The following is a 14,658-nucleotide window of genomic DNA, read 5'->3' as shown; positions in this document are numbered from 1 at the left end:
GTTCGTTATCATAATTTGGACTTCGTGGCATAAGAAGATTCATAAACATCTTCAGAAGTTCGAGGTTGAATCCAGTAACATTGGAAACTTGAAATATTGGACATAATCTTTCAGTAGCAAAATTACAAGCAGCTAAGACAACATCGTCCTCGCTACCAACCATTACAGGTATTTTACGACATCCGGGAGATTTAAGAATACGTTGTAACAATTTAAGAGTATTGAGAAGGACATTGGGTGGACACATATCAACCTTGGTTATAACCACGAAAACGGGAACATTTAATGCAAGAGCCAAACCAAGATGCTCTTTGGTCATACCGACAACACCAGCATTAGCACCAACCATAAGCATAGTGTAATCAGGTGCATGTCCGGTCATACCAAATATCGTTGTTTTCAAGTATCTCTCATGTCCAGCTAAATCGATGAATGTAATCACTTTAGATGAAGCCTCACAGATTTTAACCCAATCAAGATGACCAGCATGAGCATCAGCTGAATTAACTATTGCTCCTTTACTATCAAAACCAAGGATATCATTTCCAACGGATGAGGTTCGACCTGATTCCATTTCGTGTTTATGACGAAATAAACGTTGCCTAGCAAGTCCACGGCCATTGTCCAATTCCCCGTGTGTCAATACACCAAGAAGAGTACTTTTACCAGCATCTACATTACCCACGACAGCGACTCTCACCTCGTGGAAATCATTTGTTTGAGCTCTTTCTCGAATAAGATAATCACCGATTTGTTTACCATTTGGTAATGTTTTAGATCTTAACAGAACATAATCAGCATTTAATTCAGCGGAAATTCTTGATAGTGTAGCAACTGATTCGATCATTTCGTCCTCGGTTAATCCATTATCGCCACGTTCTGAGGGGTAGAAAAAGGAATCATTTTTAAAACTTTTCATCAAAAGATTAAATTGTGATTAAGATTAAATCAATATGTTAACAAAAGATGCAATAGAAAACATCATAACAGTTAAATCATAAGATAATCTTAATTGACCTTTATACAATTGTAATTAAGAATGAGCAACAATAAAATGAAAATGATTTTCAACAAATGAGCTAAGTTATCAAAGTAAAAGGATTGGAAAGATTTCCAGTAAATTATTAATATATCAAAGTATCTTGACTAATTGTTTGATCATCAAGATATGGACTTAATTGGTTAATCATTGGGTCACTAATTGCAAGGATTAAATGTAATTCTATTGAAATCTTTCATCATGAACAAATGGAAGTTAAAAATAAATATGATTTACCATTCACACCAATTTGGTATAAAGTTTCACCATTTCCATTGAACAATTTTGAATTGATATGATTAACAAGAGAGCTGTAGGTCTCTGGGTCTGGTTTAATTAGAGCATATTGATCCAATACTCGTTGATCGATTGATGTTGATTCCATTCGTTTATCATTACTTGATGATGGTGAATCACTATTAACAGGATTACTAAATAAATCGCTGATCTGTTTAGCAGTAGTTGGAGTAGAATCAAAGATTGGTTCCATTGTCGCAATATCACTTGTTGATTTATTACTATTTTTTCACTTTTTGTTCTGATCCTTCAGACTTTACGAAAGGTATTGAAAATTCACGATAATATCACAATAAGAAAATAAATTGTTAGCTAATGAGGAAGAGAGAGAGAGAGAGAGAGGAGGAGAAAAGAAAATTGACTTGAGATCCTTTTCCAAGATGTCAACTAAATCATCATCATTAACAATGATGATTATTTGATCTCTGTTGAATCCACATCACGTACAAAAGGTAAACAATAACAGGTTCATTCACCGAAATGTGAGCTTTCCATGTAATATTTCAGGATAAATGGTCGACAATCAACTGATCAATTCTGTAAGATTAAAGAACGAGAAATTAGAAATTGATAATTGTTTCAAAAAAAGAAGCAAAATGATCAAAACAAAAGTGAAAACAGTTCTGTGCAGACGATAAGAAGAAGATGATGATATGAAGAGTGGAAAAAACAACAAAAAAAAAGGTTTTCAGGTAAAACCGGAAAAAAATAGAAGGAACTTAAATGTACCCAAATTTGTTGATACAATTTCCTGGTTAACAAAAACACAAATAACACTAGTAAACCAATTAATGAAAACGATTGGTTAAGATAATTGATTGTTGTTGATTTGAAAGAAAAGCAAATTGGCAAAAGGATCATGTCAATCTTACCTCTACTATTGAGTTGATTTTTGTTTATATCTTCATACAACTAATTATATGGATCATTGAGTCAACTGTCAATTATAATTGTAAGTAATCAGGTAAGAAAATGAAAACCATGATAATTACATGTTTACCTATACAAGAATTGATTAAAATAGAAACATTTTCACTAATAAACATTAAGGTTTGTTAACAATGAAATTTGTCACTATCCCAATTGAATGAGCATATAAACAAAAAAGATGCAAGTAAAAACTGCCGATAGTCAATTAATCAACCATCAGATGATCAATTAATTACCTTTTTCTATCGTAAAGGTGAGATGGTTAAACAAGAAGATACTGAGAACTCTAAACAATGTTAATTAATTTCGATTCAAGTCCAATTTAGGTTAAATTAACAACGAATATGGGAAAATATAAAAAAAAAGCAGAATAACAACACACAGATGAGAGGAAAAGAAAACACAAACCAAAGAGAGAAAAAGAAAAGAAACAAAAACAGAAATAGAATAGAGAAAACAATCAATTCGATTACCTTTCGATGGCCAAAATAATTAGATAAACACACAATTAATTAGTTGATCAACAATTAAGAAAAAAAAGAAAAATAAACAAACCAAAGATGATAAAGATTCTCAACTAACCTTAACCAGAGATTTTCGCTTCTCTTTGTTTTTCCCTCTTTGTCTTTTATTCTCTTTCTTTTTTCTCTGTCTTTTTTTCTCTCTTTCTCTTTTGTCTATTAATTTTCCAAGGTTAACTGGTGATTTAATTTTCCATTTGTTTTTCTCATCAAATTGGTGGTTGATTGGTGATTATTTGTTCTTATTCTTACACTTTGTGACCCGGTGTATCTTCTGAGGAAACAAAAGAAACAAGAAACATGCTAATTGTGGCTCAACGAAGGTCCATTAACGACCGTGTATTTGTAAATCTATTTAGAGCGACTGTACTTTTTACACAACTGTATTTACTAAATGGTGTTATGGATAACAAGATATAAAAAATGGAAGCTCAATCTTGATTAAATATGAAGATAATCATGATGATTAGACAATGAAGATGGACAAAAATACTCTCCTTGACCATAGGTGAATCTAATCATCACCATTTTCAAGATGTTAATTTAGTGAAATTACTAGTAGTAATTAACAATCATCTCAATGGTTACCATGAGATTGAATAATCAATCATTTTCACCCAGTTATTTGTTGACATGATGTTCAAATGGTTAAATTGTTAACAATTAGCTTTCTCTCTTTATCAACCTGTGTTTACAGTTGAAGGACATTGATTAAGGTTAACGTTGATTCACTTTGAATTAATCACAATTGTATCATGTTGATTTCTCAATCTTTGTTTGTGTTTACATAGAAAAAAAATGTAATTCGTATTGATCAATTTTCCATAATTTGGCTGTCTAAAGAAAAATTAAATTCGGTTAACAATTGAATTAGATTTTTCCAATCAGATGATTAATATTTTGATTCTTTACTTTTTGTGTTGCGTTCAAAAGAACCGCCAAATGTTACAGAAATTTTCAATTCGATTGTGTCAGAAAATTAATTCAATTAAATTCTTTGTGATAATTAGTCTTGGATTTTATTCCACCAATTAAGTTAGATCAATTTTCTCGAATTTTAATTAAAGTTCATCTAAATCTGAATCAGATTAGATTCACGACTAGATGATTTTCCGTCAAAAAAAATGTCATAAACTTTTCCTTGTACCAATTAATTGTTTGCACTTTAAATATCTTGAATATAAGTCGATATTTTGATTTTGTTATTATTGTTGTTGTTTGTTGTTGTTGTTGTTGTAGTTCAGTTTCATTGAATTGAGATAAATTATTTACATATAATACACAGAAATGTTTTGACTACATAGTGTCAGTCACTTTTTAAGACCATTGTTAAATTTAGTTGGTTGTTGATTTAGCAAAAAAAGGATTAAACATGATCTGTAAATTGTTTCATAATAATTAGAGGTCAAGAAAAAACTGGACAAACTTAAATTAAGAGAAAAAATATAAATTATGTATATAGATTTTCTTCTAGCATGCTGATCATATATAATTCGTTTTATAAGGTGATCCATTTGGTTGTCATTCGAATGGATTAACGAAGAAAAAAACACCAAACATCTTGCGGGAAATTCAGCAATTCCATTGTATCTCTAACCTTCATGATTAGTTTTAGATTCGAGTTGATTAAGACTAGAGTATTTTTCTAAATGTTTCCTCCTCTAGTCTTTACAGTCATTAGTCGTTTTCGATTCTGTTTCTCTAGACGTTTTCTCTTTCATTATGATGTTATTAATTTTGGACGTATGGTAATGATGATGATTATCCGATTGTTGCGATTCGGCAAAAATTTGACACTTGATTGTCGTTTTTTTTTGCTTGAGCTCTTTTGTTAATCCACATGGATTCACCAGTATTAATCTCGTTACGTTCAATCGGGACACTTTTTTTTTGTACACCAGGATAAATTTTTTCTCGTTGAAATTTGCCATTGCCTCTTTTTAGTTTCTCTACTTGTGTTGTTGTTGTTAACGATGATAATTTAACAGAGTTGTTTTTTTTAGTGACACAATGCACACACAATTAATGATTATCGCAACAATTAATGATTTCCAAGGTCATTCACAGAGTAATTCATCATTCATTATCAGCTAGAATTGTGATTGTGATTGATAAACAAAAAGGTGTTCCATAAACGTCCATGTACTATACACATAGTCACATCTTTTTAACAGGAGAGTCACAGAGACAAAATATATTATAATATATTATTTATAATTGAAGATATGGATTGTGGTAGTTCATTTCCGGGACCATTTTGTTGATATTGATTTTAAATATATATATGTATATATTTACGTGGTATTATAGTTATATAAGTTTGTTATTTGTTTCAAACTGTGCTCGCTTTGTATATATATAATATGTATTTGGCCAATATGATTCGTTTTATAAATAATCAACATAATTTAAACAAAAAAAAGTCACGTTAATCACTCCTTCTGACAATAGAGCTCTTTCAAAGACTTTAATTCTTCAATTAAAGCTTTATTCTGTGTCTCTAGCACGGTAACTCGCTGCTCAAGGCACTTAATATACTCTTTCTTTTTCCTTCGACACTCTTTTGCAGCTTCCCTATTGTATGAGAAAGAGAGATAGAGAGAGAGAGAGAGAGAAAAAAAGAAAGAACCATTAGTAAGAACGATATTATGAAAGGTCATATAAAGAACGATATTTTGACAGATGATAACATTACAGGTAGAAAGTGATAAAACCTTTATATTGATTGATTTATATATTTACCTATTTTTTAATAAGCGTAGTTCACGTTTTTTGGTTGTTTCATCAGGATTCTGACCATGAGGTGATGTAATTGTGGTCGGAGTTGTCATAACTACACCCTGAGGTAATCCAGTTGGACCTCCTGCTCCTGTCCGTAAATGATATGCTTGTAAGTCAGCTGTTGATACAGTTACTGCTCATATCAAAAGAGAGAACGGAAAAGGTTAAAGGTGAAATAAGATTAGTGTTACTATTTTTGATATCATTTCGAAATCATATTCAAAGAAATATATATTATATATAGATAAAGGATGAAACAGGTAGAAGAAGAAAAGTCATAGAAAAAGAAATAGAAAACTTATCAATTTGTAACAATATGTTTTCTTCAATAGAATAAAAATGATGTATCTTGTTAAAGAAGAAAAATAAATACTATCTTTCTCTCTATAGAGCTTGAAACAAGGAAAAAGAGAATGATAAATTGTGTGTGAGTGGTTTGAGTGTAGAAATGGTAAAAACAAGGAAAATCTTACCGGGAACAAAAAACTGTCCATCCTGTCCTTGAGTAGCGTACTGAACGATTCCTCCACTCGCTGCGTTTGTCATTGTTAACGTTTGTAACCCTTGGATGGTTCCATCTTGGGAAGCGGAGGCAAGTTGAATTGTCGATGTTGGTACAACTTTAAGGTATGGACTGGCTACAGCGATTGTCGCTGCATTACTTGATTCACTAGATTCACCATCATCTTCCGATTTAATATCAGCTATAGACGATGATGATCCAACATTGGTTGCTGAAAGATCATTAAAAATTTTACGATAAGATGGTCGCCTTGTAAGCCCTTCACGTCTCGCCTTGGCTTCTTCATCTAAAATGGGTGAAGGTGTTTGAGGTGGTGGTTGTTGTGATGGAATCATTGTTTCCCCATGATCACCTCGTGAACTGGAGATTAAATGTAATGGTTGAATTGAATTCATTTCATTAGCCTCTGTACTTTGTATCACGGAGCCTTGACCCCCTTTGTTTAAAAATATAATGTTCTTAGGAATAGAAACTGTTTGCACTGATGCTGCTGTTGATGAAGATGATGATGCTGCGGCTGCTGCTGCTGCTGCGGCGGCGGCTGATGCTGCCCCACCGGTTGCTTGTATGACAGATTGTTGATTGACAGGTTGGATGACAGATTGTACTACATTAGTTTGATTAGGAAGTTGTAATTGAACAATTGAAACGGCTCCACCAGGTTGAGGTACAGCTATAGTTTGTGACACTGGATTATGATTGTGTTTAATTCCAGTAGATGTTGGAGATGGAACCGAGGTGAACACAATTCCATTTGCAGCTCGCACAGGTAAACTATTAGCATTGGATCCAATAGATCCTGTTCCTTGGACTGATGCAATGGTTGTTGATGATAGCGAAGATATTGAAGAAGATGATGAAGAAGAAGAGGATGATGTTGGAGTTGAAATAAGTGTAGAAGAACAAGAAGAAGATGATATTATTGATGATGACGAAGATAAACCTCCAGTTATTGTTGTTGTTGGTGATCCAACTAATGTTGTTATATTAGAAGAAATTCTATCAAGGCTTTTAAGGGATGTGATTATACTTTCATTTGGACCATCCCTCTCACGATGGCTATCCGATGTTGGTGTTGATGATGATGTGATTACCTCTTCTTCGTCAACCGACGAATCCATCTAACAATGGAACACAATCCAGTGGGGAAAAAAATAGGTGGAGAGGGGAGGACAATGTTATCTCTCACCAATCCAGATCGATCATCAAATATGAGAAGAAGATGAGAGAGAGAGAAGAGAAGAAGAAAAAAAAGAAAAACAGAACAGAAAAAAAAGAGTAGTACAAGTAGAAAGAGGCAGAGAAAAAGAACAAGAAAAAAAACCTATGAGAGAAAATAGAGGAAAAAGAGAAAAAGAATTGAAAAAAGAGAGAAAACAAACCAAGAAGATGAAGAAGAAGATTAACAAAGATGATGAATTAATTTAGTTTCTTGTTTTGTTAAAAAAATTCCAATTCAAAAAATACAATTAGAAAAAGAAATCAAATTAAAAACAACAACAATCTTTAAATAATCAAACTCTTAATTCATTTAATTTCTCAAACACAAACATCAAACATGGCGTCGAATCAGTGGCTCCATCTGTCGAATTAAACATTCATGACCTTAATTTTTTTTCTAATTCGATTTCAAGGTCGAATGATTTGTTTTAACCTTCATTCAGAACTTTATTATCATTTATTAACATGGAAATCGATAGATAATTTTTCAAGGTTTCCATTGATTGTATCACATGATGATTATTGACAATTTAAACACGGAACAAGAAACGTAAGAAAAGGATAATTTAGCCTGAGGCTTTTAAAGAAAACAAGAAAAGTGAAAGTAAAGAAAAATAAAATTAAAAACTTTCACAATAATTACAATTAGAATTTTAGAAAATTTTAACTTAATACAATTTTTGTTCCTTAATTTTTTAACCTTCAATTTCTATTCTATTAACTTGCAAAGGAGAATCAGTTTAATCACTTTTTTTGTATTGATATTTGTCTATGAAGTTTTGTATTGAGAAAAAAAAGTTTTTTCAATTGTCTTTAAAAGTGATTAATAAGAAAATTAAGTTTAATTGGTAATTGTAGTTTTAATTGTTCTCATTAAGATTGATTGTACTCTTTAATGAAGGTTATTAATTTTTTTTTCTTTCCATTCTAAATGTTAATTGTTTGCAAATAATGATAATAATATAGATTAAGAAGGTAACTGGATTAACAGGATTGTTATGTAATTGATTAAAATGTCAAACAATTAAAAGATCAAGGTAATAATAAAACAAGTTACAAATACAATATTAAACTAATTAACGATTAGATTAAGAGAGGGATTAATTTGTAAATAAAAAGAAAATCAATTGCTTACAATTAGTAAAACTAATCGTTGGCTGATTGTTTGTAATCATAGATTTCAATTCATATTCATCATTATGATTAACTTTTCCAATGTGAATTTGATTAATCATAATCTGATTAGAATCTAGATTGTTTTCTTTTTCTCAGAAATGTTATTGATCGAAATGAGCAAACAATTAACAAGTGATTGAACTATAATTGTACAATTTTCGTTGCAATTAGTTGAATGAGAAATGTATTCAACTATTGATTATTATTATTCTCGTCAAGTTAATCCAATTTTCTGAGATAATTTGATTGCAAGACTGTAACTGATTAAGAGTAAAATCTAATCAACAGTCTAATCGATAACTAATAAGATTAATTTATCGATTCTGATAAGGGGAAAATGGAAAAAGAAATAACTGAATTAGATTAAGTGAATGGAATTAAATATGAAATTAAGAGGAGAAACAACGATTACATTTATGACAATTTCTTTTTTCTAATTCTAATTCTGGTCTCATGGATTAAATTAATCTCTTAGTTAGATAAACAAGTAAATTTCAGGAATAACAGTTAAGGTAAATGATTAATTACCTTTACGAATTTGTCTCAATGGTGAAAATCTAATAAGATGAAAACTGAATTTCAATTGGAAGGAAAGAAAATCAGTCGATGAACTTTCCATTTCTCTTTTTGTATTGAATTTAATCAATTTAATCACCGACGAAACACTTAGATCACTGTGAAGATAATCCAGATAATCCCAATGTAAATCCATTAGAATTTGGGTTCGTCCTCGATTCTAACCCTTTTCCTTTTGGTAGCGAAAACGAAATTTAATCCAATCATCTGAATAGAATTTGTTAATTGTTCTAATATAAGGTAACAATTGATGATTAACAATCTATTAAAATAAGAAGAAGAGATTTTAATTTTGTTGATTCAATTGAAATGAAAGAAAACAATTTAGTTATTTCGATGAGAAAGACAATGTTAACTTACCAGAGAAAATGCCATTCCAATTGATTGATTGTTGTTAACCAATTTAATTGTTTGGAAATTAAAATTTTGTTCTAAACAAAGTGTAATTGTAATTAGAGTGAAATAAATGGAAATTGGTGTTAATTGCTGGGGAAAATTAGATTAGTATGAAAATATTGGTACGAATGTAATTGGACGTGATTAACAATGAATAAAGGATGCAAATGGAGGAGACAAAGTGAGAATCAAACCCAATCCTGGGTTTAGGACTGACATCAAAGTTACGTCAAAGAACACTCAACAAACATCATCATCATCGTCGTCATCTTCATCATCATCATCATCATCATCATATGAGAGAGAAAAAAGAAAGAGATAGAATTGAGAGTAAAGCAAAAATGATTAAGAGGAAAGAGACGTTAAGAGAAATTGTAACGAAGAATGAGAAAGAAAAAGTAACAATATAACAATTAGAAAATTAAATTTTAATACATTCAAATGAAATCGATCAACATTTGATTGTGATAAAGTTGCTGATCATTTTAATATAAATTGACAATCAACTTTGATAGATTCTCGTTCAACTGATCAATCTTTTACTTTTCAATGTTACTTAAATGGATTGTTACTACTTTCTAGTGAATTTATTTGATTGTTGTCACATTTAGATGTCTTTCTGTTAATTACCTTGAGATTACGAGGTTAAAGACATTATTTTTATTTCGAACGTTCAAATGTTCAAATTTTGGCATCAACTCGATATTTTTCGTACTATTCTCTTATTTGTTTGATATTATTCTATTATTCTCTCTAAAACAGAACTTTTTAAGAATTCGCCATTTTCGTAAATCATATGGAAAAGATAAAGTCGAAAATTTTCCTTCTCTTCAATCAACTAATTGTGATTTTAATTAAACACAATTCGTTGAAAGAGCGACATCTCTCCTAGGAGAAACACTTTAATTTCTTGTGAACAAAATTTTCTTATTGTTTTTCTGCCATCTATCGGATTGCAATTTCTATTTGATTAGAAATTAATTTTAATAGCCGATAAATCCCATGTACCAATTGCCAATGCTGTCTATTGATCAATCAGTATTTAACCTAATTAATAATTACGGTTATTCATTGGAAAACCCATTCTTTTGAGGCCATTTGAGAGAAAGCAAAAGGTCAACTCTCGATAACAACCAGAGAGATTCATTCGCTTGTTTCGTACGTTTAGGCATTCACCTCGAACGCATCGTCAGTGAAAACTCAGTTTTCACTGTTTATTTTCATGCAAACTGGGTAATTCTAATTACTATTATTTAACTAAAACGAAACGAACGAAACTATTTAATAATGTCTCCGGGGAGCCCCTCAAATGACCTCTAAATGTGTTTGTCAAGGAACGCTCGCAATGACCTTGACACTTTTTGCCATTCTTTGAGTTTCTCGTTAGACATCAAAAATCAGGTCATTTAGGGTTGACATATCTCTTAATCAAAAAAGTGATCCTTCTTGTGTTCACAATGTGAATAAATCAAATCCTCTAAACAAGATCACTTGATAAATTAATTGTCCGTGTTGACTTACTGATGGTATTATTTGATTCTCAAAGCTGCCGGGTCTCTCCGGTACACTCAGTGTCTCGATGAATCGGATTAAATATAATCATGATCTATTCAATAAGTTTGACTTACACTCGAAGATCAAACAATTAAATGAACCGCCAACAATTTGATCACAATTCAATCTCCACCCATCAACGTTACCTTCGTTTACACCTTGTGATTAAATTAACTAGTGAAATTGATTCACTAATTAGTAATTATTAACCAAGTTTAAAGAATCTGATTCAATAAGAAAGTCATATGGACTCAGAGTTGAGTTTTAAAATTCCAAAAGTTGAATCAATTAAATGACCAAAAAAATTTATTATCGTTAATCAATGAATCGTTTCTCTAAATCAGCTGATCCATCATCAAGGTAACAAATTAATTTCATGATAAAATATGAAAAATATACTAAACTTTTTCTTTATTTTCTCTTAATTTTTTTTCCACTACAATCAGTTAATCAATTCCAGTTCCAATTAAATATCATCTTTCAATGTTTATTTTATGTTACTAAGTTTGAGACTATTTAATCAACAATAATATCAACCTGATATTTGTGATGATAATCAGATGATAATTGGATTTTTAATTCAAAGAGTTTTAGGTGAGTTAATTGTTTGTTCACATTTTGATTCTTTACACAATTTATCTCAAAATAGTGATACCAATCTACCAATCTAATGATTAGTGATACATTCACTGTACGTTGACAATTAGAGATGATCAAAGAAAAAGGTAAAGGAGGAGCTCAGAGGGAACTCATATGATAATGTAAATTGCTTTTCTCTGGAAAAATTCAAGGTTTTTGGGTGAAAAAAGGTGGAGAAGTTGATTGTCAGCGTAGAATACAATTAGTTGATTTCTTTTTAATCACAGAAATTGTTGATAATCTAATTTAATCGCGATCAATATGTTCAACGAATTGTTACTTTAAAAACTGTTCGAATCTTTTTTCTCTCTTCCCTTTTCAGATCCTCTTCTTGATTAATCTTAACCAGTGTCATCATCAAGTCTAATTAATCGTCACAATTACAATTAGTTGGAACGTTATGAATTCATATTCCAAAAAGATATTTTGTTTTTGAAGAAGATGAATTCAATCTGAATCAGGATTATCTAAATCGTGCCTCAAAGGATTAAACTTTTTGTTACTTTTGAAAGATGAACTGCTTCTTAGAAGTGGACTTATAATCGATTTACTAATTGTTAACTGTTCTGTTTCTAATTGTTATAAAAATGAATAACAAAAAGATTTTAATTGCTGTTGGGACTATTGTATGTGCTACAATATTTGTCATTGTTTTGTCAATCTTTTTAACTGGTTCGTATTTTGGTGACCAAGATGAACCTCCAAAGTTAATTGTCATCTCTTTCGATGGGTTTAGAGCTGATTACGTTTCTCCGACCTTAACTCCGACCCTTTGGTCACTCAAACAAACGGGAGTGACCGGTAGGATGTTCCCTCAGTTCATAAGTAAAACTTTTCCCAATCATTTCTCAATAGCCACTGGACTTTACGAGGAATCTCATGGAATCGTTGCCAATAATATGTACGATCCTGAGTTGAATTTAACATTTGACCTCTCCCATAGCACTCAAGTTTGGTGGGACAATGGGTACTCATTACCTCTTTGGGTAAGTTTTCCAACTCATTCCATTGATTATTAATTAAGTTCCACCATTTATTCAATGAACTAAATTCAGATGGAAGCTAAACTTTTCTATTATTAATTATTTCTGTTGATAATCAATTGGAATCAATGATTTTTTCAGGCTCATCAATCTTCATCAAACTTTAATTGTCATTGTTACTATGCTATTTACTACACATCATTTTTGAGTTATTAACGATTAATTGTAATTGTTATTATGTTTTCTTGTTGCTCTTCCAAATTCTAGATTGCAAATCAGAAAAAGAGCAATCGAAAGAGCGGAGCGATCATGTGGCCTGGATGTGGGTTCACCTTTGGTGGTGATCGAGCATTTTACTCAGTTGAATTCAACCGATCAATTGATATGAAGGGTCGAGTTGATATTCTCATGAATTGGTTTACCGATAAAACTAATCCTGCTAATCTTGTTTTCCTTTATATTGAAAATCCCGATGATACTGCTCACAAACATGGACCCTTTGGAAATGAAACTTTGGCCCAGGTTCGAATGGCCGATGAAGCGGTAGCCTATTTATTGGAAAATTTAGATAATCACAATTTAACCTCATCAACCAATATCATCTTGGTTAGTGATCATGGTATGGAAGAGTTTAAATCAACCACTACCGTTAATTTAACCGAATTGGTTCCTGATCAAACTTCATTCCAACAATTTGGTGGATCTCAAGCAATTAGTATTCTACCTAATCCTGGAGTAGAAGATCAAGTTTACCAAATGTTCAATACTCTTGGTAAAACTAATCATTTCAGAGTTTACAAGCGAGATGAGATTCCCGAGGAATATCATTACAGGTAATCAACAATTAACTAATCTCCTGAGTAAACTTTAAATACCCTTAACATGTAATAATCACACAGAATTAGTCTCAATGTTATACATTAATAATTCAATAGTATTTTCCACCATTAATTTACCACGAGAACAGATCGTTTCCCGATTAATAATCAAGTATAAGTAATAATTACTTGTTCTTTAATTGTTATACTATTTTAAATATCCTTTGAAACTGTAATCAAATCGACAGTTTATTGTGTTGATTTAATTATTAATATTTCCCCATTTAGCAATTGACATTAACTGAAAATTGGTCCAGTAAAGTCTAAAGTAATTGAGATTAAAAAGTAAATTGTCACAATTATAATTGAACAACAATTCTCACACACCTTCAACTAAAACAATAAAAGTCGAATTGGTTATGGTAATTGTTATCAAGAATAATTAATTGTTTGCTTTTCCTATTCCAGAGATAATATAAGAATCCAACCAATTCTATTGGAGGCTGAACCAGGCTATGAAATAGCGTTCAGTTCCTGGAAACATCCTGATTCCATGTGGGGTAATCATGGTAATAATAATACTCAACCGGAAATGGAAGCGCTTTTTATTGCCTCAGGCCCTCAATTCAAAGATTCATTCAATTTAAATGGAACCTCATTTTTCAACATTGATCTTTATCCAATTATGGTTGATATACTCAACCTCAATGTTGGTAATTACAAATGCAATGGAACTGATTTAATTACGAGAAATTTACTTGCTGAACTTTAAATTATTAGTAAAATTGTGTAATTGCATTTATTAAACTATTCTTTCATGTATTAGAACAATTGAATTTTAATTCAAATTATAAAAGAAAATTTTTCCTCAATTTAATCAACAATTAACTTTGAGAGAATCTAATTATCCAAGAATATTGAATATCTTTGATAAACTTTTTGTAGAAATTGAAATTTTCTAACTTTTTCTTAATAGAAGAGAGAAAATTTCAAGAATTAATTTAGTGTTTACATGTAAGTTTGATCATAGAAATAATTGATTATAATGATCAAAATTTTCCGATTTTATTCTGTGAACAATTAACGTAACATTGGTTAAGAACTAAATTTATTTCTCACCAATGTTTTGTTTTCTTTTCACTAAGAATCAGGATTGAGATTCTGATCACAACGATTAATTGGTTTGAGAGACAATTATGAGATA

The 14,658-nt window shown here is 30.8% G+C and overlaps 3 protein-coding genes across 3 annotated transcripts; 1 reads left to right on the top strand and 2 right to left on the bottom strand.

Annotated features, from left to right (window-relative positions):
- Positions 1-6: 6 nt before the first annotated feature.
- Positions 7-2,430, bottom strand: LOC128385929 (GTP-binding protein 1-like; the record flags this gene model as incomplete). The annotated part of the gene is made up of 3 exons (XM_053344859.1): positions 2,209-2,430; positions 1,277-1,873; positions 7-879 (listed from the first exon to the last, which is right to left on the bottom strand). Coding segments are annotated over exons 2-3 (1,126 nt in total), but the record flags the coding sequence as incomplete, so codon positions are not given.
- Positions 2,431-3,937: 1,507 nt separating this feature from the next.
- Positions 3,938-9,608, bottom strand: LOC128385926 (cyclic AMP-responsive element-binding protein 1-like). The gene is made up of 5 exons (XM_053344856.1): positions 9,425-9,608; positions 9,017-9,326; positions 6,042-7,415; positions 5,530-5,701; positions 3,938-5,361 (listed from the first exon to the last, which is right to left on the bottom strand). Exons 3-5 carry the CDS (start codon positions 7,210-7,212, stop codon positions 5,220-5,222), a joined length of 1,485 nt encoding a protein of 494 aa, XP_053200831.1. The 5' UTR covers positions 7,213-7,415; positions 9,017-9,326; positions 9,425-9,608; the 3' UTR covers positions 3,938-5,219.
- A 1,579-nt stretch (positions 9,609-11,187) lies between these two features.
- On the top strand, positions 11,188-14,369 carry LOC128385928 (ectonucleotide pyrophosphatase/phosphodiesterase family member 5-like). The gene is made up of 5 exons (XM_053344858.1): positions 11,188-11,374; positions 11,461-11,608; positions 11,976-12,639; positions 12,904-13,469; positions 13,923-14,369. Exons 3-5 carry the CDS (start codon positions 12,241-12,243, stop codon positions 14,224-14,226), a joined length of 1,269 nt encoding a protein of 422 aa, XP_053200833.1. The 5' UTR covers positions 11,188-11,374; positions 11,461-11,608; positions 11,976-12,240; the 3' UTR covers positions 14,227-14,369.
- Positions 14,370-14,658: the final 289 nt, after the last annotated feature.

The sequence above is a fragment of the Panonychus citri genome, unplaced genomic scaffold (assembly GCF_014898815.1).
Source record: "Panonychus citri isolate SS breed McGregor unplaced genomic scaffold, ASM1489881v1 Contig00059, whole genome shotgun sequence".
Classification (NCBI taxonomy): Eukaryota; Metazoa; Arthropoda; class Arachnida; order Trombidiformes; family Tetranychidae; genus Panonychus; species Panonychus citri.
Note: the sequence above shows the minus strand (reverse complement) of the source record. Positions and strands in the feature narration are given on the sequence as shown.

Excerpts from the sequence above, each read along its gene's own strand:
- LOC128385928 (XM_053344858.1), top strand. The coding sequence starts at position 12,241 with ATGAATAACAAAAAGATTTTAATTGCTGTTGGGACTATTGTATGTGCT. Across the intron at positions 12,640-12,903 it reads GGTACTCATTACCTCTTTGG|ATTGCAAATCAGAAAAAGAG; the intron begins GTAAGTTTTCCA and ends TCCAAATTCTAG. Across the intron at positions 13,470-13,922 it reads CCCGAGGAATATCATTACAG|AGATAATATAAGAATCCAAC; the intron begins GTAATCAACAAT and ends TTCCTATTCCAG.
- LOC128385926 (XM_053344856.1), bottom strand. The coding sequence starts at position 7,212 with ATGGATTCGTCGGTTGACGAAGAAGAGGTAATCACATCATCATCAACA. Across the intron at positions 5,702-6,041 it reads TGGACAGTTTTTTGTTCCCG|TAACTGTATCAACAGCTGAC; the intron begins GTAAGATTTTCC and ends TGATATGAGCAG. Across the intron at positions 5,362-5,529 it reads CTACGCTTATTAAAAAATAG|GGAAGCTGCAAAAGAGTGTC; the intron begins GTAAATATATAA and ends CTCATACAATAG.